Raw genomic sequence first — 27,364 nt, forward strand, 5'->3', positions numbered from 1 at the left:
AGTAATTATTGATCACATTTCACATATATTATGTATTAAATAATATATAATATATATAATACATAATTTAAAAAAAAAATTAAATCTCAGTTGCTTTGGTGTTGAATAGATTTGTTTATATTAAATCGGTGCGTTGAAAATAATTTCATGGGCGTTTATATTTGTGGTGAAAATATTTACTTGATAAATCGAACAATAAATACTTTGCATTACGCATGCAGTAATGTTATATTGCCCAATATTTTTTGAAAATTTTACAAATATTGTTGGTCATGTAAAGAACGATGTATTGAGTAAAAAATACTTAAATAGTTAAAGGTCAGTGAATTAGTATCGATTAGTTAAAAACAAAATAGATAGAATATTTTTACTTGTACCATATAAAGCTGTCAATTTCTAGGGAATTATTCAAATCTTAAAACACATCGGCATCACATATAAGAAAGAATGCGTTTGACAATGACAAAATGCTCGAGTAGTTGTTCTATTTTTACTAATTAAATCAACATTTGACGTAGATTTATCATATTCGGCCATTGTATTTTTAAGGACCATCACGCCGCCATGGTGGGTGTCCCTGTGGTCAGCGTGAGCGCGCTGTGCTGTCTCCCTCAGTGTACGACTGGGCACCCCGATCGACGAATGTAAGACATCGGCATCACATATAAGAAAGAATGCGTTTGACAATGACAAAATGCTCGAGTAGTTGTTCTATTTTTACTAATTAAATCAACATTTGACGTAGATTTATCATATTCGGCCATTGTATTTTTAAGGACCATCACGCCGCATGGTGGGTGTCCCTATGGTCAGCGTGAGCGCGCTGTGCTGTCTCCCTCAGTGTACGACTGGGCACCCCGATCGACGAATGTAAGACATCGGCATCACATATAAGAAAGAATGCGTTTGACAATGACAAAATGCTCGAGTAGTTGTTCTATTTTTACTAATTAAATCAACATTTGACGTAGATTTATCATATTCGGCCATTGTATTTTTAAGGACCATCACGCCGCCATGGTGGGTGTCCCTGTGGTCAGCGTGAGCGCACTGTGCTGTCTCCCTCAGTGTACGACTGGGCACCCCGATCGACGAATGTAATCAGTCCACGATCCAATCTCCCCCACTTCTGATCCTAGGTCAAGACTGCATCGTGCGGGTAACGGGGTACTGTGTTTATATTTATATAAAGATACATATATACAATCTATTTTATTACTTACAAATTTATGTCAAAATTTGGTGATTCCTATAAATTAATCTAAAGATAATAATAATAATAATAGTCAATTAATGATGGATGGATAATTTAATTATTTAATTATTATTTTATTATATATACATAATGAGATCAATCACTATTTTGTACATTGGTTTAAAAAATTGGTCTTTTAATTTTTTTGGTATATATTGAAATCAACAATTTTTAAAAAATAACTTATATTATTTCTTTTAAGTAATATTAATAACTACATAAAATTATGTGCAAGTATTTTAATAATTTAATGTATATATTTATATATATATATTATATACTTTTATTAATTATTCAATTACTCAACTCATTAATTATATTTATAACAATAAATTAAATATTGTATCATATTTTTAATATTTTTTATGATTAATACAATAATAAGTATTTGTAACAATATACTTCTATTAAAAAAAATATACAAAACAATAATTTTATTAAAAAAAATATACATTATCTTCATTCTCTTTCTTTCTCACAACTCTAAATTCTAAAAACCGCAGTTTCTTTCTCATTGCTCAATTCTCACGACTCACCATCACCACCACTCAACTGTTTTTTCTTTCTACCCCAATTTTCAAATCTAACCCTAACCCCAAATCCATCTACCAGTGCCGTCTGCAACGAGGAAAGGAACTGCTGTGATGCCGGCCAAGCGCGAAAAGGTTTGCCATTACATCTCTTAAGGTCTATTGTTTGATTTATACGAACTTCAAACGAAGCCTGTAAAAAATTCGAAAATCATGGCTCTTAGGTTCTTCTGTAACCCCATTTTTTGCTTTGGATCATTTTCTGTTTTTGTTTTGCTTTTATAAATTTTGCAAATTTTCATAATTGTAATTCTTTAATTAGAGTTAAAAATTTTATATTTGAATTCGAGCCGGAACTAACGGATTTGCTGAGTTGCTGCAAAAGTCATCTCACATACAAAATTATGTAGTTTAAAATAATTAATTTTTGGGTATAAGTTTAAAATATAGAGTTTTAATTCTTGAAGAAATACTTACATATTTAATTTTTTGCAATTAAAATATAATAAAACCATACTGCTCTGTATATGTTTACATTATCGTGATTTTTCTTAGTATTTTTTGCATTTTAAAAGTTTATATATTTTTCTGAAACCTGCAAGTTTTGAATTATTAAGTATAGAAAATTTAGTGGAGAAATTATTTTAATAATATCAAAAAAAAAAAAAATACACAAGTAGTGTTGTTTTGAAACTTTTAAAGATATAGGTGGCACCTTGCTTCCATTTTTATTAAAAAAAATTAGCGGCACCTCGATTTCAAATCGCGGTGCCTTTTCTTATTTAAAAAAAAGAAAGAAAAATTCAGTTGCACCACGAAATCAATTCGCGGTGCCATTTTCTATATATATAAAAAAAAATTAGATATTTTTGTCCTAAGGATTGTGTCTATTTCATCCTCAAATTAATAATACACGTGGTTTTATCAATTAATATAATACAGATGGTTTATCAATTTAGATGGTTAATAATATGGGTAAACTACATTAATGTTTTTTGAGGTTAAATCAAATTACACAAACACCGTGTTTTATATTAAATTAAAATTATTTTTTCTATAAAAAATATATTCTAATAATAATAATAATAATTTTTTGCTCAGTATCGTTACTTCAATTAATTCACACGATATAATTGCTGTCAGTTTTAATTTTATTTCTTTTAAAATATAAATACGAATAAATTGGCTCCTAAATTTTTTAAATGGTCATTTATCTTCTTATTATATTACATCAGGGGGTATTAGTGACAATTTTCAAACAATAAAAAGGTATTTATAATTATACCAAATTTTAATAGAACTCGTTGTAATTTACTAAAAAAAAACAAAGGAAGAAATGAAAGATGATAATATACATACACAATTAAATTATTATTTCGAAACGACGTAATATAATAAGAAGGTAAATGACCAATTAAAACATTTAAGAGCCAATTTATTTGTAACTTATATTTTAAAAGAAATGAAATTAAAACTGACATCAATTATATCGTGTGACTTAATTGAAGTAACGATACCGAGCAAAAAATTATTATTATTATTATTAGAATATATTTTTATAGAAAAAAATAATTTTAATTTAATATAAAACACAGACGGTGTTTGTGTAATTTGATCTAACCTCAAAAAATATTAATGTAGTTTACCCATATTATTAACCTTATAAATTGATAAACCATCCGTATCATATTAATTGATAAACCATGTATATTAGTAATTTGAAAATGAAATAGGCACAATCCTTAGGGACAAAAACATCCAAGGTTTTTTTTTAATATAGAAAATGGCACCGCGAATTAATATTGCAGTGCCATCGAAGTTTTGTTTTTTTTTAAATAAAAATGGCAGCACTGCACTAAAAATCGCGGTACTGCCTATATCTTTAAAAATTTCAAAACAACACTACTTGTGTATATTTTTTTTATATTATTAAAATAATTACCCCAAATTTATGAGGACGGTGTAATTAATTCTAAAAATTAGAATCGTCATAAAAATAGGGATAAAATTATGTTTTATTTTTAATTTATGGTCTATTTATATAAATTATTCATATATTTTTGTGTAATTACAGAAACCGCCAATGACAATCTAGACATAGTGTTAGTTTGTCCAGTTGATATGTTTTCTGGGGGGTGAATGTCTAAATATTTAAAAAAATTGAGGTGATTTATATAAGTGAAATTGATGTTTCTGGTGAATATGTATGTAATTTTTTAAAACATAAAAATAATTTATATAAATCAATCATTAATTTGAGGTGTAAATATAATTATTAAAAAAAAAACAGAAGATTATGAATAAGATGTCTGGAGCCCCGTCATAAAACAAAACGGGTTCCGTCCAAAACTCTGGAAAGTTAAACCCCACCACTTTGGACCCCTTTCCCAACTTTTTAGTTGTTTTTGAAGATGAGAAGAGGCAAATTGTGTAGCCGGCCCTAGGGCGGATATGTCTTTGTTTTTCTGTAATCTTGTTTTGTGTTGTTATGTTCCGATAAGTGTTTTCTCAAGACAAAGCGCAGACTATCTACAAGTGGTGTTTTTACTTTCTTTCTTGTAATCATGTGAAGTGCATGTGAGTGTGTATAATTCAAGATTCCACTCATTGGTTGAAAAATTATGAATCCATTGTTTGGGTACTTACCAAGAATCCATTTTTTCTTTCACTCTCTAATCTTGTTTGGTTGTTTAATTGAATGTTTAACTAGTTTTTGAAGTCATGAGTTGTTTGGAATGTTGATTCAGTGGTAGAACAAATTACTGGTGTGTTTTCTTCTGTATTTCCACAATTGTTTTTTAGTTGATCAGGTGGCTAATTTTATAGTTAGGATTCAACTATTAGATTGTGGGTTGTGTTATTCAGAAAAAGCTTCTTTTCTATATTGCTCTTCTTTTGAATTTTATGATTTTTATTCAACTTTGATTGTCTTAGATTGTCTGATAATCGAACCAGGAATTGTGGTAGTCTATCAAGGTGAGTGAAAGTATTATTAAGATCGTGTTATACTTCGATTTTAATCTTGTGTGAAATTGGCCAGCAGACATGTCAACACCTTATCGTTTGTTTCTCAACCTGCTCTTTGTGCACTTTGTAAACTCTAATACTGTCAAACTAATCTCCCTCACTCTTTTCCTAGAACTTTTTTATTGAGGATCTGCACGCCAGCTTTTCTCCTTTTACGGAGGAATTGCAAATGGTATCACTTTTTGTGGTCACATTGTAGAAGAAATTTGAGTATAACTTGATAGAAGATAAAAGCCTAGAAGTTAGAAGGTTGCTGGCTTAGAATTATATATTTGGAACCGGTAAACTTATTTTCTTTTCTCATTGACGGATGGTAAATTGTCCATCTGTTGAATTCTTTGTTCCTTTGAACATTCACATGGTACTAAGATGTCATTGGAATTCTATTATTCATTTCTATTTTCTCTTGTCGCTCAACACTTCGGAAATTTTGCAGTATTATGTGAAAATGATGTGTTACATGGGAGTAACTAGGATATTGAATGTAATCAAGGCACTTTCTAATTCTGATATGTTACTGCTCATACCTTCTTGCGCTAGATATGTTTTCACTTCATGAGCGTAAAATACCTCGCATAAAATTGATGGATATAAAAGGACGAATCTGTGGTGTTCTTTTTTCCCCTTCTCTTCCGTGAGAGGAACATGATTTTCAATTTGTAAAATCAAACATTTGGAGTAAACTTTTGTTCTATAATTATGACAATTGTGGTTTGTATGGTTCGTCTTGGATTATTTCGTTAACTCTATGTCACTTGAATTACAGAATGGATATTTGATTTGCCAATTTTGTTGCTGTTGTGGATTATATGTTTCCGCTCTCTATTGCAAATAATGCACTCTGCTCTGGTACATTGTCAATATTGCAAATTATGTTTCTTGAATCAAATCCAAACACTATCATGAATTCCTTTTTAATGTGTCATGGTACATTGTCAATGTAGGACAGTGGCAGTGCTTTCTTTACGACCACCTGCGCTTGATGGAATCATAAGCTTTGCTTTACATTTGGAACATTTCAATGGCAAAGCCTTTCAGGAAGCTTGTGTCATGTGTTATCCTTGATTTGGATGGAACGCTTCTTAACACAGGTAGGCTTTAGCTGGCTGTTGAACTAATGTATGGGAAATAATGGATTTCTGTTCAAAATTTTGGCATGTCTATGATTCTCTCTGCAATGACATGAGGATAGTCTTGTACATCTCACTATGACATTTTACATATTGAATTCATCTTCATGAACGAATGTAGAGAATGACTGCATTTTTTTATGTGCTTTTATCAGATCTAATTATTAAATGTGCTGTTAGTCATTGATTTCTACCCCTTTTTCATTGCCTGCTTCTTTTATCAGTATTTGTTTATATCAAATTTGTTAAACTAACCATTCAACTGTCAATATATGCTTTATATTTGAGTTCTAGTGTTGAAATAATTTCATCCAGTGTTTGTATTGAACTTCTTAATTGTTTGCATGTGTTTTGTCTTCCAACTTTGATGTAAAATTTGTTTATGTCAGATGACATTGTGAGCAATGTTCTGAGTGCTTTCTTGGTTAAGTATGGAACGCAATGGGATGGAAAAGCCGCTCAGAAAATTGTAGGAAGGACACCCTATGAAGCTGCTACTGTTATTGTTGAAGATTATGGACTTCCCTTGTCTACAGATGAACTTCTATCAGAAATTACTCCAATATTCTCTGAGAAGTAATATTACTTGTATCTTAGCTTCTGTCTTCTTTTTATATTAATTGAGTTAGCCAATATTAAAATCATACCCTACTAGGGGTTGAATTCTTCTTGGTTGTACAAGGTCATGCTTACAAATAATGGAGTCTAATAACTGTGTCTGTTATTTTGAAGTCCGAAACTTTTAGCATGATATAGTCTAATGATGTCGGCATGTACCACTCTTGGAACTCTTATGAGTTGAGAAACTAATGCCAAGTTGCTGAGATAGGGGATTTTCTTGAATGCTCTCTGGTGAATTTTTTAAAAACAATCTTTCATCTCTCTTTTCTGTGAAGGGAAAGAAATCAAGTCGTACATGTATATGTGACCACATTTTGCAAAAGTAAGTTTCAGGAAAGGAAACCACAACTCCATAATTGTTTAACGTACTATGTTTGCCTAGTGAAATTTTCTGCTAAATGTGAAGAGTACAGGTACCAATTTTATTTGTTTATTTTATTTTATTTTATTTTATTTTGAAAATTTGAGACTCCAGAAAGTTTTATGTACTAGACTTGCATTAGTTGAAGAAGTATACACAATGTTTCAAGCTCTTTTCCTTGAAAAAATTTGCTTTTTCTCATGTTAAGGTCTAAAATATGAGTGTTGCAGAACTGTCTTCTGAGATTGCTTCATCATCATTTAACTGATTATATCTCTAACTTTTATGGTAGGTGGTGCAACATCAAAGCTCAACCTGGTGCCAGCAGGTTAATCAACCATTTAAGGTGTCATGGCATCCCGATGGCCTTGGCTTCAAATTCGTCAAAGGAAAATATTGAGACAAAGCTATCTTATCATCAGGGTATTTATGTTTGAAATCTCAGCTAAATCATTACATTCTGCCTATGTAAGTTTATTTTTCTATGACTACATAACTGTATGGTTTTTGTTTGCATCACCTATGTGATCTCATTGACCAGAAATTTAATTGTAGGATGGAAAGAATCGTTCTCTTTTATTATAGGTGGTGATCAAGTGACCAGCCCGAAGCCATCTCCTGAGATGTAAGATGGAATACGTTAACTAGACTTTGCGTTTATTTATGCTTCTGTCATAAAAGAATTGAATCAATGCTTATAGTGAATGGTTTTTCATTTGTTGAAGATATCTTAAAGCTGCTAAGGGGCTTAAGGTAGATCCTTCCAGCTGTCTTGTTATTGAAGATTCACCGTAAGTATCATGAAGCATTGCGGATAAGCCATCCAGAATTTTGAACACTTCAATTATGAGTTTCTTTGATTTTCTATTTATGTAAATCTTAGATGTTTTTCCATTCTCACTGAAATCTGTGTAACCATGGATGCCCACAGCCAATGTGATTATTACTACTGCAAATGCTTATGTGAGGATTGCTTATTATATCTAGGCCAGGTGTTACTGCTGGTAAGGCAGCTAGTATGGAAGTGGTTGCCGTCCCATCCCTTCCTAAACAATCCCACCTATTCACCTCCGCAGATGAGGTGATTAACTCCCTACTAGATTTGCAACCAGAAAAATGGGGCCTACCTGCATTCGAAGACTGTGAGCCTCTTAAACTAATTTGCATATTTTTAACATAGTGTATCACACTACAAATTTATTAAACTGCTGCCGCAGGGATAGAAGGTACATTACCAATAGAACCTTGGTACATTGGTGGTCCTGTCATCAAAGGTTTTGGCCGTGGCTCAAAGGTGCTCGGAATTCCCACAGGTTTCTCGACTTATGAATTCTCTTAAATGAAACAAACAAGGACATTCTTGTTGATTTTTATGTTGTATCTATGCTTGAGGTACTTTTATAGATAATATTACCACTAACTACTACAAGTTGCATTTTTCATGTGTTGTGAATGAAGTTTTTTCTTCTTCTCCTTATCTTCCAGCTAATTTATCCATAGAGGGTTACTCTGCAATCCTCTCAGAACATCCTTCAGGAGTTTATTTCGGGTGGGCTGGATTAGCAACTCGAGGTGTTTATAAGATGGTAATGAGCATCGGTTGGAATCCTTATTTCAGCAACACCGAGAAGACAATTGTGAGTTATGCTTCTTAATTGTCTGCATTTCAACTTTACTTTGTCTGATTCATGTATCATTCTTACCCGGTGACAATACTACAGGAGCCATGGTTGCTTCACGATTTTAACGAGGACTTTTATGGCGAGGATCTGCGTCTTGCTATTGTTGGCTATATACGGCAGGAGGTACTCCACAGCGGTACTTTATAGTCATTATTTTTGCTTTAATTTGTACTCAATAATTGCTTATGGTGTTGCTTTACAGGCCAACTTTCCATCCCTTGAAAGCCTGGTAGCAAAGATCCATGAGGACAGGCAAATTGCAGAAACAGCCCTTGAACTTCCCCAGTATTCCAAGTACAGGGACGATCAATACTTGAAAAGCTCTCCGCAGCAGCAGAGTTCCTAGTTATTTACCCGTTAATTTCTTTTTGCGGCTCGATTAATTCCGAATGTCGTCGGATATTACGACGTGAAACTCTATTTTGATGTAAAACAAGCACAAGATGTATTCTACCATACTTATCCGTGTAAGCAAAATCTTGTAATGGAATAAAGGTAAAATTCTAGCCTATGTCGGGTTTGGTCAAATAATTGACAAGTTTAATATATTAATTGTATGATGTTTTACATTTCAAGTGATTCACTTGATATGTGAACGTTTGAATTTTTTTTTCTTGGAATATATATAATTTGGAAAAAGAGTAACTTAAAATTAATGATAAATATATTTGCCTCCTGAATTATCTCAAGGGTACTAATATTCACCTATTTAAACTTTTGGATGAAGGGGGACTCCTTCATGTAGACTCCTACTTGGTGGGGAGTCCTCTTAAACTAAAGAGCCCAACTCTTTGATGGCACTTTCCTCCCTGCCGATTGGCCTTGGAAAGATGCAGCGGGCTTTTGTACTGGGCCTTCTTCTTAGGCCAAATTTGTGGGTTTCGTCCTTGGAGAGATTTTGGGGTGGGGGGCTCTTCCTTGGGCAGAGCCCAGTGAGCCTCCCTCTTGGGCCGATCTTGAGGATATTGGCCTCCTTCCTTTGTCATCTGTTTTCTAGGAGGCACTCACCAAGGTCGCCGCCAATCTACTTTTTAGGGGGTACCTGTCAAGGTCGTCCGTCTGTCTACTTAATAAGGGGCACCTACCAAGGCTGTCCGCATGTCTACTTTCTAAGGGGCACCTGCCAAGGCCGCCTATCAAGTGTTTTTGGGGCCTCTCATGATTTGGGTCTCCTAGGATGTTACGGGCCTCTCGTTCTTTTTTCTTTTTGGATCTTTTGGGCCTTTTTGGGCTAATCTACTTTTATGCACATCAATAAGTTGAGATTCCGATACTTATTAGAGTAGAAATCTTAGAGATGGGGTCCGAATGATGAATTTTCTTTTCTTCTCTCTCTTTTTTTTTTTTTTTTTTCCGAACTCCCGTAAAGAATATAATTAGCATAAGCATGCTTAGAATAAGAAGAACTTACTTCCTGTCTGTATGGAGCATGACTTTTTAGGAGGGTGAAAAAATAAAAATATTAATACATATTATATTTAGATATTTTAAATATATATGTACTCTATATATAATTATATATATTAAATTAACAATAAAGCAAAAAGTAGGCTGACAGACGAATTGACCTTCACTTGTCAATTCGGCTGCCAGCTGAATTGGAGAATTGGAGTCGCGGTTTAAAATTAAAAAAAAAAAAAAAATTTATGTGCCTTCGACTCTCAGTTGAAAAACTGAAAACAAATTTTTTTTTTTTGAATTTGCGGACTGTTATGATTTATTTTAAATATATTTTTATAATTTTTTTAAAATGAAAATATAATTAAACCTGCACTCAATCCATGTGAAAAAATGCATAAATATATAAATAGAACATTGTATAGCAATAAAATTGATATATTAAAACTTTGTGAATTCTTCAGTTGAAGAAAATAAAAGGATAAATTGCATAACACCTCTATATTTTAGAAAAATAGCATGAAACCCCTATGTTATGTTAATAGGTAAAAAACCACGTGTTATTTAAAAGGCAACAAAATACCCCCTCTCACCCCGTTAGAAATTAACGAATAATGCATATCACACGCCTAAAATGAGATTGAGTTTCTTTTTTAACACTTTTTGAGATTATTTATATTTGTAAACGTCTATTTTTCTCTTTTTTTTTGATATGTTTAAAATCTAAACCCTTCATTCTTATTTAATGAAGATTAACTATCATTACAAGGACATAACTGTCAACTCCTTGAAAAATCTAACACTGTTAACCTTAATTAACGGAGGGAGAGAGTGTGTATTATTTTAAAAACACAAGAACTTATTTGTCTATAAAATTAACATAGGGAGGTTTTACCTAAAAAATAAAAATACACCAGAATTTTATGCGATTTACCCAAAATAAAAAGAATGGCCTAAACGTGCTCACGTATGGGGTGACCGCAGAAGAGTAGTAATGCAAGACAATGTCTTTCTTGCACAGTACAAAACGCGTACAGTTGCTTGTAAACATTTCAGGAAGTGTCATATAGGGTTTGGGTTGTGTGGGATTTTCTCTAAAATCTATCTTTTTACTCTGGGAAGGATGATTTCCACCTTTCAATCTAAATGAGAATTGTTACCAGAACAAATGAAGCAAAAGATATATTTTCTGACTAAAGAAAAGAAAAAAAGGGAATTCTCTCCTTCAAGACTTAGACAAGTAACATGTAATCCACATGGTTTTACAAATGCTATAAATATTTCATACAAATGGTCATAACAGAGTTTCAATGTTACCTGACATAGCTGAAAGTTCAGCAAGCGCTGATGCAGAACGACAAGGTTCCAACTTCGTTATTTTTCAAATTAATGGAGACAGAATCTTCAGGAATTTCAAACATCAGATTCATCTTGATGATGCCTCCTATGCCTACGACGAGCTCGTCTCTCTCTACGCCTCTGTCTCAAAGATGATACGCTGGGGGTATCAGCATGAGGAACAGTTTCGACATCTCCAGGTTGCCCAAAAATGAGATCAAATGGGTTCTCCATAATGTCCCAGGCAGTATCCACCTAATATTGGGGGAAAACACGGATATAATCATTCCATAATATGAATATTTACTTCAGCCCTCCACTGTAAATTAACATAATATATTCGTTGAATTATCACGCAAAGTTCCTTAAAACTTGCCCCTCAGTAATGGAAGAGGGGGGTCAGCTTATCTGTTATTCATCAAGACAAAGAAAAGAGTGCGACGATATGCTTTATGCACCAAGAAATAAAAATTAGCACAATTTGCTATTTTAAGTCCTATGCTTTGAAGGCCATTAAAAGGTTAATGACAACATATATATGATCATTGATGCAATTTTGTTCCTTGACCACATTCCCTTGTGTCGTTTTAATCCTTAAAATTTAGAAATTCTGGAAGATTCACTCACATTAACGTGCTTTGGCTCGGTTGTAGTTTTCTTGACATCATTATTCTGAGAATCAGTTTCGTCCCTGTAGGATGTACTCTCGGAACGAGTAACAGGATCTCCAAAAAAGTTACGGAAACGCCACCTAAGTGTTGGCCTGTCTACTGATGAATCGTCATAAACTTCTTCTGAGTAAAAATGCTTTGAGAGACGCTGCATCACCCATGGATCATTGTGATACTTCATCAACATTCTAAGGATAAATGCAAGCAAAAGAAATTACCAACCCAAACAAGATATATAGATGGAAACAGAAGAATACAGCATAACAGAAGAAATCTCAAGATTGATGGCAGAAAATAATCAGTTGTTTCTATGAGTCTTTAAGAAAGATCTAAACACAATATTAGGACTTCTCATAGAGAACCTAGGGAGCAGGGTTATTTATTCAGGCAATAGAAACATTAGCTACCATCAAGGAAATTCTGCTAGTGTTTCAGCTACTACAATCCCGACCAAAACATTCAGATGCCAAAGCAAGTTCTCATAATAAATATTCAAGTATCAATATGAGAAAAAGTCTGGAATACAGAAAAACTCATTGGTCTCTAAAGATCAACTTCTGAGTTTTCTAATCTCATCTTTAGTAAATAGATGAATATCATCCAGTTGCTATATTATAATATGTACAGTAAATGATATCTTGATGAAGCAAATGCTTTTTGCCTACTTTACAACTGCTGGTCGACATTGCCGAAAAATAAATAAAGTATTCCTGTTGAAGCATTAGATTGTGGGGACCCGAACGGATAAATCGTAGGAATGGAGAACTCTCCTAAGGTTAGAGAACAAATCAAATTAAGAACCAACGAGTAGTTTTCATGGTAGCTCTGAGTATATATATAAACAATTTGCCAATACATTAAGCACAAAATCAATGCTTATCTAGTAGCAATTTGTCAATTTCCATATACCAGCCAAATGAAATGAAGTGCAAAACTAACTGATTTTGTTAAGAACCTACATGTTTGCCAACTCTCTCTGTATCCGAGTCCCTTCCAGTGAAAGAATATGTTCAACAGATGATTCAACGGACCTACCAACTCTCCAGAATCCACAAGCAGCAGCAGCCCCTAAGTGTAAAGCAGAAAATGGATCATTCTGTTACAGTGACCATTAATACGGTCAATATAGATGAGCATAGTTGCAACTGGAATATGTGAGTGGATAATCACTTTGACTGCAGCAATAGACAGCAAGTGTTCCTTATCTTTTCGAAAATGGTCTTACATTAGTTGTCACAACAAAACTGATAAAACATATGCAGACAATCAAACTAGAAAAGTAAAGGTTCAAAAGTAAAGGATCTGCAAATAAGAAAACGAAGACAGGAACAATATCACTCACCCAGTGTAATGTTAAGGCGGAGTAGATAACGTAGCCTTTGGGTCGCTGACAAAAATAAAGTCGGATGGTTTGGTCAGGCAACAACGTTAACACCCACCAAAAAAGATTATAATTGATAACAAAAAATATCAGAAGCAATCAAGTGGCGTACATCCAACCTCAATAGAACAGACATATTAAAGGCTAACACCAGACATGGCAGAGTAATGCTGTGAATATTTAGTCTTTTCCCTTCCATACACAAGTTGACTTTCTATTTACTCTATATCAATGACTTCTAAAGATCGACTTAAGAATGTCACACCATCCAAGGGCCTTTTAGCACATTTCAGAAGCTCAGACATATCAAGCAACTAGAGAACTTGTCGCAGTTTTAACACATTGAAACAGAGCCGCAATTAGCATCTTTTTAGGCCTCACTTTTCAACAAACCTCTATTTTTCTTTACCTCTTCTTCAGCACCAAACAAGCAAATGATAGACAACTAGTCTTCAAGGGCACTTTATATTCTATGTCAGCTACTTCCTTAAAATTCTAATGGGTACTATACTTTTTGTGTGCACAACACGAACAAGCACGCAAACACATCCATATTTAGAGGGGCATAACTTTGATGCATAAAACAATTCTAACCGAGAATGTATAATATGATCGTCAATATGCATACCTAGCCAAGTAACAATTGAACCACCACCGAAACCAACTGTGAAGTCTCTCATAGCCTGAGCCCTCCATTGCAGCAATACATTTGCTTCTTCCAGTGTCAATTGCTCCTGATATTTTGGTTCAAGACTCTCAACAAAGTGGAAAATTTAAATATAAATATACTAAAATCAAGCAAATTTTGGATTTTGCGCAAATTTAATCCCTAATACAACAAAAAACTCGGCACACGACATTTTGTCTTGAACGGGTCAATTCCCCCACCCTTAACCATTACCAAAAAAAAAAAAAGAGGAACAATTTCGAGAAATCAAATCAAAAACCCCTCTTAAAGTATTCAACAACTAGTCCCAACAATCCAAAATCCTAATAAATCAGCACTTTTTATCAAAACAAGGAAACATCAACGCGTTTCTACTGCATAAAAGTGCAAGTAAAGGTAACAAAAAAAAAAAAATGCACCTTTTTTGAGCGAAGAACATGTTCGAGATCGAAAAGGGCTTCACCCATTTTCTTGATGAAGTGCAAATGGATTTCACGAACGAGCTTTCAGACGCTGATTTCCATCTCCACAAGCATATTTATACAAAAAGCAGCAGTTAATCGAGCTCAACTGTCAAGAACCCTAACGAACTGATCCACTAATGTAATGATGGAATGACCAATCGCCACGTCCAATTAGTACCGACGGCGCCCGTGTTTCTCAAAATCCGTTGTCGCCCTTTCCAATCAGCGACTTCTCTTGTCTTTCGAGATTGCCATTATGGATTCACTTTCTAGAATTCAATTTTGAAAGAACAGTTGTAGTTGTATTCTATTCTAATTAATCATAATTCAGAGGAAAAATAACAAAGGATAAAACAGACTTTCTATCACATAATTTTGATAGTTGAATCGAATTATCAAATTACCCGTAATAAAAAAAAAACCGACAACTACATGTAGATAATTAATTGGAGGGTAAAATCGTACTTTTATATCAGTCATCATAAATGAAAGAAAAATTGTCAAGAATAAGTTGGATAACATAGATTTTTTGTTGGAAGAGGGCCACATGACGTTGATAGTTCAAACGAATTATCAAATTATCCGTAACAAAAAAAAAAAAAAAAAGAAAACTCAACTGCATGCAAACAATTAATTGGAGGGCGAAGCCGTACTTTTATACTAGTCATCATAAATAAAAGGAAAAACATCCAAGGATAAAATAAACTTTTCACGGAAGGAGGACCACACGATTTTGATAGTTTAAATCACCTGTAACCAGAAAACGACAACCATGCTGCAAACAGTTAATTGGATGGTGAAGTCGTACTTTTGTATCAGTCATTATAAATAAAAGGGGAAAAAAATTGATGTATAACATAAACTTTTCGTTGGAGGACGGCCGCATAACCTTGGTAGTTTAATCAAATTACCAAAACATCCTCAACCAAAAAACCACAACCACATTAATTGGAGGGCGAAGTTGTACTTTTGCACCAGCCATCTTAAACGAAAGAAAAAATGTTGAAGGATAAAATGGATATCACCAAAGGAGGACCACACCATTTTGATAGTTCAATCGAATTACCAAATTATCCATAACTAGAAAACAACAACCACATACAGGCAACTAATTGGAGGGCAACATCGTACTTTTATATTAGCCATCGTAAATGTATCTTTTCATATAAATATTTTATACCATAATAGATACCTTGAGGATTTCTGTAATATTGAAACCGTTCCAAAACTATGCTCAAACCGTTTCATGAGAGATTACAATTACTACATTTTCTTGAATTGATTTTACAAAGTCTTATATCCTTTGTTTTTGCAATATTTTCATTATAGAAATATTATTTTTTAAATGAATTAAATCCGGATCCACCTTGGTTGAGACGGGTTTTGCAGTTTTAAATAGGCCTCGAGATCGGTCTGGATTTTAGTGGTTTGGACTCGAATCTGTTCTAATTAATGTTTCTATTTTGTATATTTTATGTATACTTATATAAAATACTTTGTACATAAACAAAAAAAATATAAATATTTTTTATGCTTACATATAATACATAAACTTGATGTTTTTATGAATTAAAATAATGATATAAAATTTATAAGTATTATAATGTTTACATAAGTAACACACATTCTATTTTTTTTAATATTTTAATGTCTATAACATGCATATATAAATTGATAAAAAAATATTAATATTTCAATAATATTATTGTCTCATATTTATAAAATTATGATAGTATTATTTATTTTTAAAAAATATTAATTGGATCTATCAAGTCCAATCTTGATAGGTCCCGAATTTGGGTTCGGGTTTAAGATTTTTTTGGAAAGGGCGGGTCCCAGATTTTGGCAAACCCGCCCCATTAGCATTCGTAAAGATAGATTTTTTTTTTGGATATACGAGCTAATAAATCCCATTGAATATGATATAATTGTTCAAATTTATTTAAATTTTATCAAATATTATAGATCGCTAGTGAATTTGATTTAATCATGAACTAATTCCGTCTTTTATATATAAAATGAGTAAAATTCGAACTCAAACAATTCAATAATTTTATATACAATTTATGGTGAATTACAACGAACTCTATTAATGTTTGATATAATTACAAATATTTTTTCGTTGTTTAAAAAAATTACTAATACCCCCATGATTTTAACGGCGGGATAGCAATTAGCTTAATTCGTTAGTTTTTGTTAAGTTTTCATAATTTTTTATGTGAACTGATCAAAATAATATTGTGGACTATGTATTATAATTTTATTTATTTATTTTTTTTTAAATTTTTATGGACTACTTGGATATTCTTTTTAATATAATATTTAAATTTTTTCCATTCACTTCGTTCAATTTCTTTTTAAAGAAAAATACGACAAGATCCAAGTTGACAATCCGTCTCTATCAAAGAAATTTTATCAAATATTAAAAAATATTTATAATTTTTCAAATAATAAAAAATATTTGTCTTTACGTCGAATTTCAAGAAAACACGTTGTAATTTCTCAATAATTTATAATTCATTACAAAATTAGGACAAGTTGAGCTGAAATTGGTTTGAATTAAAGCAAAAAATATATTGAAGCCAATCTTATGTATTCAACAAAATGAATCTAAATAATCTTTTAGAAATTAATCTTAAATTTAAATTAGGGTAATGATTTTATTTTATTGTTTTTTAACTTATTTTTTTTATAAGAACAAAGTGAGAGATTTCCCTCCATTTCTTTTATCAAACATATTTCATCCTCATGGCCCAGCCCCTCCTCTCCACGCCTCTCCACCCTCACTACCCCGCCGCCGCCGCCGCCACGGCCCTCCCCCAAGCCAACTTCAACAAGCTCATCTCCACCGCCACCTCTCTCCCCCACCTCAAACAAATCCATGCTCACCTCCTCAGGAATCCACACCACGGGCACCACCACCATCACCTCTTCAACCTCATCCTCTGTTCCCTCTCCTACCCTTCATACGCTTTGTCACTCCTTTCCTCTATCCCCGCCCAACGCCAACCACCGCCCCAACTCTCGAGCAAGCTCCTCAAACACCTCTCCCGCTCGAACAATGCCGATGAGACGCTCATCTTTTTCCAAACAATGCAGAAAAAAGCTTTCCCCATTGACAGGTTCAGCTTTCCGCTGTTACTGAAGGCGGCGTCAAAAGCTATGGCGCTCAGTGAAGGGAAAATGATTCATGGGTTAGCCGCGAAACTTGGGTTCGACTCCGACCCTTTTGTGGAAACAGCGTTAGTGGGGATGTACGCTGCTTGTGGGCTCATTTCGGAGGCCCGTCTTGTGTTTGATAAAATGTCGTATAAAGATGTTGTCTCTTGGACTATTATGATAGACGGGTGAGTTTGTTTTTTAAGGATGTGTCGATAAATTTTTTAGTCAGTGTAATTTTCTTGCGTTTTCTGAAGTGTGAAGTTTTTCACTATTAAATTTCATGATTTACCTTTATGAACTACATCATGCATCATTTCTATAGAAGTGGAAATGTATCATTTGTATTATGTTATAGATGGAAAGGATGCCGCCATCTTTAAAATCAAACAGGATTTTTTATAGCACATACTTGGATAATAGTGATAATCTGCTACCTAAAACGAAGCATATTTTTCATAATGGAATGTGTCGTTTCATCTTGCTTTTGCTATAAACTTATGAGGTGTAATGATTGGAAGATCAAATTCTATTTATGTACATAGTCAACACACTGAGGTTGCTACTTTTTAGTAAGTAAAACTAAGAGGGACTTCAGATTTGAAATGGTTAGATCTAGATTGGGTGTTTCCTGATTGTGATTTTGTGTACATATTCAAACAGGTATTGCCAAAGCCAGCTTTTTGATGATGTACTGGCCTTGCTGGAAGAGATGAAGGGCTCAAAAGTGGAACCAGATGAGAGAATTTTTACCACCATTCTTTCTGCATGCAGCCGTTTTGGAAATTTGGATGTTGGAAAACTAGTGCATGGGTTCATATCCGATAATAACATTGTGATTGACTCTCATTTACAGAGTGTACTTGTGAACATGTATGCAAGTTCAGGCGCCATGGACATGGCACAAAGTTTGTATGATAAGTTGAAGCCAACTAATGTTGTGGCCTCAACTGCCATGATCTCTGGGTACTCAAAAGTTGGCAATGTTGAAGCTGCTCGATTAGTGTTTGATGAAATGGTTGATAAGGATTTGGTGTGTTGGAGTGCAATGATTTCTGGTTATGCTGATAGTGATAAGCCTCAAGAAGCTCTTAAGATATTTCATGAAATGCTGCGACATGGAATTAAACCTGACCAAGTTACCATTTTAAGTGTTATCTCAGCATGTGCACATCTTGGTGCATTGGATCAAGCCAAAAAGATCCATCTATATGTGACTGACAATGGATTTGGGAAAGCTCTGCCTATAAATAATGCCCTCATCGATATGTATGCCAAATGTGGAAGTCTTGAGGAAGCAAAAGAAGTTTTTGGTCGGATGCATAGGAAAAATGTCATATCTTGGACCAGCATGATCAGTGCATTTGCTATCCATGGAGATGTGGATAATTCCCTGAAACATTTTCAACAGATGAAACTTGAAAATGTGGAACCCAACTGGATTACATTTGTGGGTGTTCTTTATGCTTGTAGCCATGCAGGATTAGTTGAAGAGGGACAAAAAGCATTTGAAAAAATGGTAAACGAATATGGAATTACACCCAGATTAGAACATTATGGATGCATGGTAGATTTGTATGGTCGAGCTAATCACCTTGCAGATGCCCTGGAACTTGTTGAGAGTATGCCAATGGCCCCAAATGTTGTCATCTGGGGATCCCTGATGGCTGCCTGCCGGATCCATGGTGAGTTTGAATTAGGAGAATTTGCTGCAAAACGTCTTCTCGAGTTAGATCCTGACCACGATGGGGCCCATATCTTCTTATCAAACATCTATGCGAAAGAGAAAAGGTGGGAAAATGTTGGAGCGGTGAGACAATTCATGAGACATAAAGGCATATCAAAGCAACAAGGACGCAGTATGATTGAAATGGATAATGAGATACATGAGTTTTTGACCGCAGATAAAAAACATAAACAAACAGATGAAATTTATGTGAAGTTAGATGAGGTTGTTGACAAGCTGAAACAAGCAGGCTACACTCCAAATACCAGCAGTGTTTTGGTAGACTTAGATGAAGATGAAAAGAAAGAGGTTGTACTTTGGCACAGCGAGAAATTAGCTCTGTGTTACGGACTAATAAGCAGGGAAAAACAATCCTGCATCCGTATAATCAAGAACCTCAGAATCTGTGAGGACTGCCACAACTTTATGAAGAAGGCATCAAAGGTGTTCAATGTGGAAATCATCGTAAGAGATAGAACTAGATTTCACCATTGTAGAGATGGTTCGTGTTCTTGCAAGGACTACTGGTGAGAATCAAGTAAAATTGTTCCATAACATTGAGATAAAACAGTGAATATATGTATATAAATCTTGGATTCTATCCATTGCAATCTATTTCTGCATCATTTCTATAATATCCATATGTTGCCTTGTTGAAGTAAAAGTGGTACTCATCAACAATATATCAATGAACAACTGCTGAAACATAAACCAGCTGCACCTAACTCGTATTGTCTCTAGAGCCAAAGAAATTACTATAACATCAAAAGATTCTCACAAGGAATGAGAATCACATGCTCTCTCATGTCTTAAGTAGGGATTGGGATACTCCTTTCTGTATAATCAAAATCTTGGCTTCCAAACACAGATAGCAGCCAGAATTCCTGCATCATCCTTTTAATCTCTCTTGTTAGCCTGATCTTCAAGAACTCCCCTGCAGCCGAAACCAGTTTTGGGTTGTCCATGAGAAAGCTCCGTTTATACTCAAGGATCCAAGTATTTGGGTCCAACTGCACCACAGAGGCGGTCCATTTTCCTTGCTCCCACGAACTATTACTAGCCCTCGGTATGAAATACTTGGCTTCCACATTGGACCACTATAACAAAATGATGCACAAATGACAAAATCTTACAAGAAACTTAGTCGATATATAACATGCAGTCGTAGTTACATATATCATGCAACTTGTAAGTTGTGTTACCTCTGCAACTCGTCCCGATATAATGCTAAACGATCGTGAAGAAAATTCTGCTTTGAGCAATCCAGCAGCTTGCAATGGCCATCCCCAAATGCTTACCTCCTCGATCATGGATTTGTAAAGCACACACCGTGAATGCAGCAATAAACCATCCTAAAATTGGATTCACAGTAAACCTCAAGCAAGGAAACAAAAAGATCAAATAAAAATGGAGAAATCAAAGTTCTTTCACACACAGTGACTCACAAAACACTCAACACATGAGCCGAAAGATTCAGCAGTAAACCTGATTGATTCTCCACAAGGAATTATCAGAACTGCAGCTTGAGACCTCCTTACCAACCAAACCCTCTAACTCATTCTTCAAGAAATGAAACCTTCTACCCAAACTCTTGAAATCCCGCGAGTTTGCACCCAAATTCTTCACAATATCCAGCGACAATCTAGGCTTCATAACCCCAGACACCAGCCAAGAAAACCCATATTCCACCCCAAGAACCAAGATCAAAACCCAAAATACTCTCACCACAAGGACCCCATGTCCCAACTCCTTCTTTTCGCTCTCCACCTTCTCCTCAAGACCTGTCCTCTCAGTCGAACCGGGAGGCGGAGATGCAGCCAGAGTCCTTGTCCGAGCGCTTGATTTCGGGGTCGAAAGATCAGCAGACGAAGTGCCGAACGAAATAGGGCTTCTTGAAATCACAGGCCTCGAGGCAGAGAATCTTGTGACAGAGCTTCTATGCATACTCTGCGGCATCAAATCAAGAGTCGCGTTTATGCTGGCAATGCAGATCTCGCAGTTGCAATTTGCATCCTTCCTGCATCCTGGGAAGTAAAAACTGTCTCGTGTTTCTGATGGGTTGCTGTCCACCGTGATGCTGGACTTCACAGAGGAATTTGGAGTGAGCATCACTGGTTTCATGGTTGCTTCGACGGTTTTCTGTTTTCTTGCAATCATTTTTCCTGGGATTTGAATGTCTCCGTTGGAACTTTGATTAGTTTTCCTCGGACTTGGTATAGAGAAACCAAGAAAATGCTGTGGGTTTTCTTTTCAAATTTTGAATCTAACGGTCGAGTGAGAAAGGTTTCAATTTAAGCAGCCGTTGGAGTAGGACAAGAGAGCAGGAAAGACAAAATGACCGTTTTGCCCCTAAAACCTTTTGATTTATTACAATTTCAATCCATTTTCTCCTCCTTGCTTGCTCTTTTACTCTTTTCTCCTTCCAAAGTTTTAAATTTAAAGGCCCGTGAACTTCTTTTCTGTGTGAAATAAATGATTGATAGAGCCTGTTGGATAAAATGCGGGCTAGAATAAAGAGTTTTTTTTAAAATATATATATGGAGAATAAAGGATTGGTTATACCTAAACTTTATTTGAAAATGTAAAATTATATATATATATTTTTAAAAATTTATATTTATATTCTCTTCGAAAATTTGTCGTTTACACTCGACTTCCTTCCTAGGATTTTGACTAAAAATGGTAACGGTAGCAAAAAAAAATTACATAAATTTTTTATTTTGCTCCTCATTTAATATTTTCGTGTATTGTTTTGTACTTATAAAATGATAAGTGTAATATACGCTATTTTTCGTCTAAATTCTGATAAAAGAAAGTCAGGTGTAAAAAGTAAAATTTTACAGGGGTATAAGTGTAATTTTAAATTTTTTGAAAAAAATGTAATTTTGTATTTCAAAAGAGGGTCTAAATGTAATTATCCCTAAAATAGATGAATAATTTCTATTAGTATTTTCTCGATTGGATAAAATATAGGATCAGAGCCGGATTATACTATCACAACCAAAAAGTAGGATAAGTTATCAAGCCTTAATAATATTTAGTTTGAGAAAATTTGTTTGACTTGCAATAAGTGAATAATAAGTCAATTGAGAGTAAATATGAATTTTTCCTGCTAATATCAACAAAAGTAAATTTTGACAAATGGGGATCTATTTACTATACAAAAATAAATATTAAGGGAATTAGATGTAATTTTTCAAGTTACAGGGGATTTATGTCTAATTATACCAAATTCTAGAGGAGTACTATGTAATTATGCCTAAATAAAATGTGGGATAGAAAAATTTAATAATTTCTGTTGATATTCATCCAATTGGATAAAATGTGGAATTAGGGCGGAGTATACTATCACAACTCGAAAGTATGGGATGAAAATGCAAATTCTAATTTTTACAGGACTAAAAATATAATTTAGCTTATTTTGCTTTTTCCCTCTTTCTTGTGTCAGCTCCTGTTACAGTGAAGAAAAATAATTTGGTTAGTGCAACTAATGACTCAATGTCAAGAACGTCTTACAGAGAACAAAATCTGCATAATGTTCCATATACACTCATTGTCTGTTGTAGTTGTCTATGTATCTTGAAATCCAGTTTTCAACAAAATTAATACTGCATTTGTCTTATGATATCGATCGACAATTGCTCGGAGTAAACTTCAAGAGCAACAGAGAGAAGAGTAGCTGCCTTCTTCTGTATGCGATCGACAAAAGATTAAAAGCAAGAAAGCATCATATACCGGCATCTGGAACGAATGTCAACGTTTTCCAATCATGCGAAAAACAGACAGCTATTAAGGTTAGAAAGTAGTGGTCCGAAAATTTCAAGTAAAAGGGAACTTGTTCATTTTTGAGTTGATCTAGGATTATCAAACGGTGTAAATCATGGCACGTTAATAGTGGGACGTCCTACATTATGCAGACATGACATGATTCATGGATTTACATATCTTTTTCTTGGTATTAATGTTATGTTTTGTCCTGTTTGTTTGGTAGTAAACAAGAATCAGTGATGTCTTAAAATCTCAACGCTCAGTTTATCGTCTCAGATGAATTGTTTAATTCGGTTACTCTTACAACAGAACGATACGTACGTCTTAGGAAGATTGTTAGTCCCACATTCATCATCAGAAGATTTGAGGACAGATGAAGCTTATCTTTGATGATCTGCTTGATTCTCTTTACGTCTGCTTTGTGGAAAGAGATACTGCTGAAATCATTACATCAAGTTGAGGAGTTAGTTGAGTTTGTTGACAAAATTTAATATTGTCTTTGTCTTGACCAAGTTGGTAAACTAATCAGTTGGAGAAAGAAATGCTCTACTCAATGATCATCACTCATCTTGTGGGGTGGATATTATGCAGGTGGATTAGCGTTGTCTATGCTCCATCGGACGGCTATCAATTCGATCGAAGCTTCATCTGATTCATGATCTCAAAGATCATGGTGATGCAACTCAGAGCAAAATCTTTGAGTCAGAAATTAGGTACATTATCAAGCACTATTATTACACTAACTAAAGCTTTGTAGCATAACTTTTTATGAACTCTTTTCTGGTTAAGTGGGAAGTTGACCTTTTATATTTTAGTTTAATGCATGTTACAGATTCCTCTCTCTCTCTCTCTCTCTCTCTCTCTCTCCCTCTCTCTCTTTTCTTTTCAAAAGAGATTTGGAGGATCCTTTTGTTGATGAAGGAAAGAAAAAAGTAGTGGATGTGATGGGGAAGTCTGTCCCAATGTTGCCTGAGCTCTCTAGTTACACCTAGTTGTCGGTTGGCCGTCCGTGGAGATAGTATGATGATTCTGTCCTAATAATAGAAACCTCGAATCAGGTAATAAGAGAAACTTGAGCGATCATGGACGACGTAGGAGTAGTTCTGCATGTCTATGCTATTACTCATCACTATGCATTTCCGAATAGATTTCAGTTGATGGGAATGGTGTGTATGATCCAAAATGAAACTCAAAATCACTTTCCCTCAAAATTTGAACTATCTCTTTTGTCTAAAGAGGAGAAGGATTTCAAATACAGTAGATAAGTAAGAAAATAAAAGGACAAGAACAAAAACCAGGTAGCAGCCTCAACTGAATTGACCTCCCTGTACAAAATCAGACAAGATGAGAATTTATCAAGAATGATAGACATATACCTTATTTATTTCAACCAAAATCTTGGAGGGCCGCCTCAAATTTTTGGTTCCTATATGACTTAGTAGTAAGAGAATGTGGAGTCATGATATCCCATTCGTGATGTGCTTGCTGATCTTGAATATTTCTTGGACGAGGACGGAGACGTCGACATATCCCCCGACCTTCTCCTCAGCATCTGCCTCATCCCATCTGCGACTTTAACTGCCGGATTCGATTTATACTTACGACAAAACGACATGTGTGCCTTAACAGCCTCTTCCATCCCAGATTGCTTCTTCCCAGCTCTATTAACCTCATCTCTTACAGCCTCTGAACACAGACCACACAGCCATTTCCCATCAAAATTTGCTTTCACTTTACTTATGTAGTCCTGTGTGCAGTCCTCCTTCAGCCCACAACACTCACACTTCACCAATTCTATGTCCATCTTTCCTAATCTCCTGTCTTTTCTCAAACAAAGGAAAAACAGACAAAGGTTTCAACTGACATATATGAACAAATTCAAGAAAAATTCCACAGCATTTCTATGTTGTCTTTTTTTCCTTTTCCTTTGCAAGAAACTGAGGAAAGAATTGTGAGTGTGTGTGTGTGGTTGGAGTGTGAAGAGGGGCAGAAGAAGGAGAGAGGTTTTATAGTCAGGGAAATTAAATCAGCCATAATTTTCTCCATGTTATAAGGGAAATTTGGGCAGTGGAATATGAGACAATGTGGTCTGTGAGGGCCCCTTAAGTGGTGTGGCCCTTTCTCTTTCAACATAAAAAATGTTAGCAGAGGGCTGATGAATTGGATTCTCTACTTGCCTTTGTCATGTTCTTACCAATTTTTTTAGCTGTTTTTTTTTTATGGGGGGGGGGGGGGGGGGTTTTTTTTTTGTTTGGGGGGGGGGGGGGGTGGAGTTTTTGTTTAGTTTCAAAGGGATCCATGTGGTTCCATCAAAAGTAGAGGATAATTTATTCAACATTGCTAAGGTTGTTGATTTTAGTTCTGTTGGTATTGTTTCTCTACTTTTTCATACTTTAAAGTTTCGGCTCATATTCAATAATATCGGTTGATATGTGTCCAAATTGAATTTTAATAATCTATAAATACTTAAATTTATTATTCTTCGGTCTCTTTTACTTAGCGTGATGAGATTTAAGTGGTATAGATAATTTTAGGATCGCAATCCGGCCATAATTAGCTACAATAGCGGGCTTTAACTCTAATACTGGGCCGATTCAAAACAAAATAAACAAAAAATTCAGGGTGATTTCTTTTTTGGATATTCTTTGGACTATGATTATTTGGGTCATATTTACTTTGTGGGAGGGGATTATTGACGATATAAATAATTGCATGATTAAATTGGGGATATGCCATGACAAGATAAATTTGTCTTTTGTTTACTTAGAATGGCAAAATTTAAGACTAATTCATGATAATTTATCTCGTACACATCTCATTTTTGGTCTCTATCACTTAAGTCCTATTCACTTTTTTGGCCCTAATTATTACGGAGATTTCACTTTAAAGAATAATATTTTATATTTTGTCTTATTTTTAATCTATTTATTAAATAATTAAAAAATATAGTTATGTGAAACTCACGTGATCGTTAGGTGGGAAAATGGAGGGATAACTTAACGGTTTTTTACTTTTCGTTATGCAGTTAAATATTTGATGAGAACAACCGCGTGATGCTCGTGTGGCCGTTAAGTTGGGTGTGTTGGGGGAATTCGGGCATGTAAGAGGCACATGCTTCATTCTTTTAGGAATTATGACTGCAACCTTCGATTAGAGAAGGAAACTATTAAAGCTTACAGCCTTACACATTTGGGTCCTCCGAAACTTGCGAGAATTGAACTTCTCTTGGTCTAAAAAAATAAGTGATTCAACTAATGTAAATTAAGTATCATGCGAGAACCTCATTGGTGCTTCAAGTCCAGATAAAAGGTTCTATGATCGTGACAATATTGCAAGTGTCAGTTTGCACTACCATGAAGAAGTGATACATGGGCTCCTTCACAGGTTGGACAAAATAGAAAAGAGGTGCCCATCGTGAGGAAAAAGGTCAAGATTTTCCTCCAAAACACCCACTTAACGGCTCCATGAGTATCACATAGCTATTTCCATCAATTATTTAATAGCAAGATGAAAAACGAGAAAAATCGTAAATCCTTAAAGTGAGAATACTGTAACCATTGAAACTAAAAGTAAACAAGGCCAAAGCTGTGGAATAATAAGTGAGATTTTCAGTGAGAAGCACATGTCTCTTTACCCTCCAAACTCCAACTTAATACTCATGTGAGTCTCACGTGACTATTTCTATCAATTATTTAACGTAGGGACTAAATGTAAAATAAAATATAAGATATCATCCTTAAAGTAAAATTTTAGTAATTATTGGGGTTAAAATGAACGCCAAAACAAACAAAGCGAAAGACGACGACATCCTAGGAGAGGACTTGGAATATCTAATTTTCTGGTATTTATGATTTTTCAAACTATCCCATAATTAAACAATACTTCACCATTATCCATGTTTGCTCAATGACTTTTCTTTTCCTCCATAAAATATAATTTGCTCATTTACAACATTATACGAGAGCTATTCGCATTTTACTGTACATAAAAGAATATTTTCTTGTAATCACCTATTTTCTATTATAAATTCAAGTTTAATAACAATATTTTATTTCATTTTATGCTAAAACTTCTTAATATACACAGTAAATTACAATGAAATCTCATGAATTTTGGTATAATTACATACAAATACTCCTCATCATTTGAAAAATTAAGAATATTCTTGGTGTTTGATGAAATTATG

General features: G+C 34.3%; 5 protein-coding genes across 8 annotated transcripts; 2 read left to right on the forward strand and 3 right to left on the reverse strand.

Moving 5' to 3' along the window:
- Positions 1,734-9,152, forward strand: LOC105157006 (bifunctional riboflavin kinase/FMN phosphatase-like). Of its 4 annotated transcripts, none has more exons than XM_011073293.2 (12): positions 1,734-1,920; positions 5,579-5,661; positions 5,757-5,903; positions 6,332-6,518; positions 7,217-7,347; positions 7,480-7,549; positions 7,650-7,715; positions 7,912-8,066; positions 8,142-8,237; positions 8,410-8,561; positions 8,646-8,729; positions 8,809-9,152. In XM_011073293.2, the coding sequence occupies exons 3-12, from the start codon at positions 5,834-5,836 to the stop codon at positions 8,950-8,952; spliced, it is 1,155 nt and encodes a 384-aa protein (XP_011071595.1). In that variant the 5' UTR covers positions 1,734-1,920; positions 5,579-5,661; positions 5,757-5,833; the 3' UTR covers positions 8,953-9,152. The 4 variants fall into 4 exon arrangements, with proteins under 4 accessions (XP_011071595.1, XP_011071596.1, XP_011071594.1 ...); XM_011073294.2 differs by having other exon boundaries at positions 5,762-5,903; XM_011073292.2 differs by lacking the exon at positions 5,579-5,661.
- On the reverse strand, positions 11,174-14,794 carry LOC105157007. The gene is made up of 6 exons (XM_011073297.2): positions 14,481-14,794; positions 14,023-14,128; positions 13,356-13,400; positions 12,973-13,081; positions 11,970-12,201; positions 11,174-11,597 (listed from the first exon to the last, which is right to left on the reverse strand). The coding sequence occupies exons 1-6, from the start codon at positions 14,526-14,528 to the stop codon at positions 11,418-11,420; spliced, it is 720 nt and encodes a 239-aa protein (XP_011071599.1). The 5' UTR covers positions 14,529-14,794; the 3' UTR covers positions 11,174-11,417.
- LOC105157083 (pentatricopeptide repeat-containing protein At4g14820) lies at positions 17,271-20,015 on the forward strand. Its single transcript, XM_011073376.2, has 2 exons — positions 17,271-17,872; positions 18,348-20,015. Exons 1-2 carry the CDS (start codon positions 17,274-17,276, stop codon positions 19,939-19,941), a joined length of 2,193 nt encoding a protein of 730 aa, XP_011071678.1. The 5' UTR covers positions 17,271-17,273; the 3' UTR covers positions 19,942-20,015.
- On the reverse strand, positions 19,992-21,656 carry LOC105157008. The gene is made up of 3 exons (XM_011073298.2): positions 20,896-21,656; positions 20,613-20,762; positions 19,992-20,507 (listed from the first exon to the last, which is right to left on the reverse strand). The coding sequence occupies exons 1-3, from the start codon at positions 21,565-21,567 to the stop codon at positions 20,220-20,222; spliced, it is 1,110 nt and encodes a 369-aa protein (XP_011071600.1). The 5' UTR covers positions 21,568-21,656; the 3' UTR covers positions 19,992-20,219.
- On the reverse strand, positions 24,315-25,182 carry LOC105157009. The gene has a single exon (XM_011073299.2). It carries the CDS (start codon positions 24,980-24,982, stop codon positions 24,614-24,616), a length of 369 nt encoding a protein of 122 aa, XP_011071601.1. The 5' UTR covers positions 24,983-25,182; the 3' UTR covers positions 24,315-24,613.

This window comes from Sesamum indicum, linkage group LG3 (genome assembly GCF_000512975.1).
Source record: "Sesamum indicum cultivar Zhongzhi No. 13 linkage group LG3, S_indicum_v1.0, whole genome shotgun sequence".
Taxonomy (NCBI): domain Eukaryota; kingdom Viridiplantae; phylum Streptophyta; class Magnoliopsida; order Lamiales; family Pedaliaceae; genus Sesamum; species Sesamum indicum.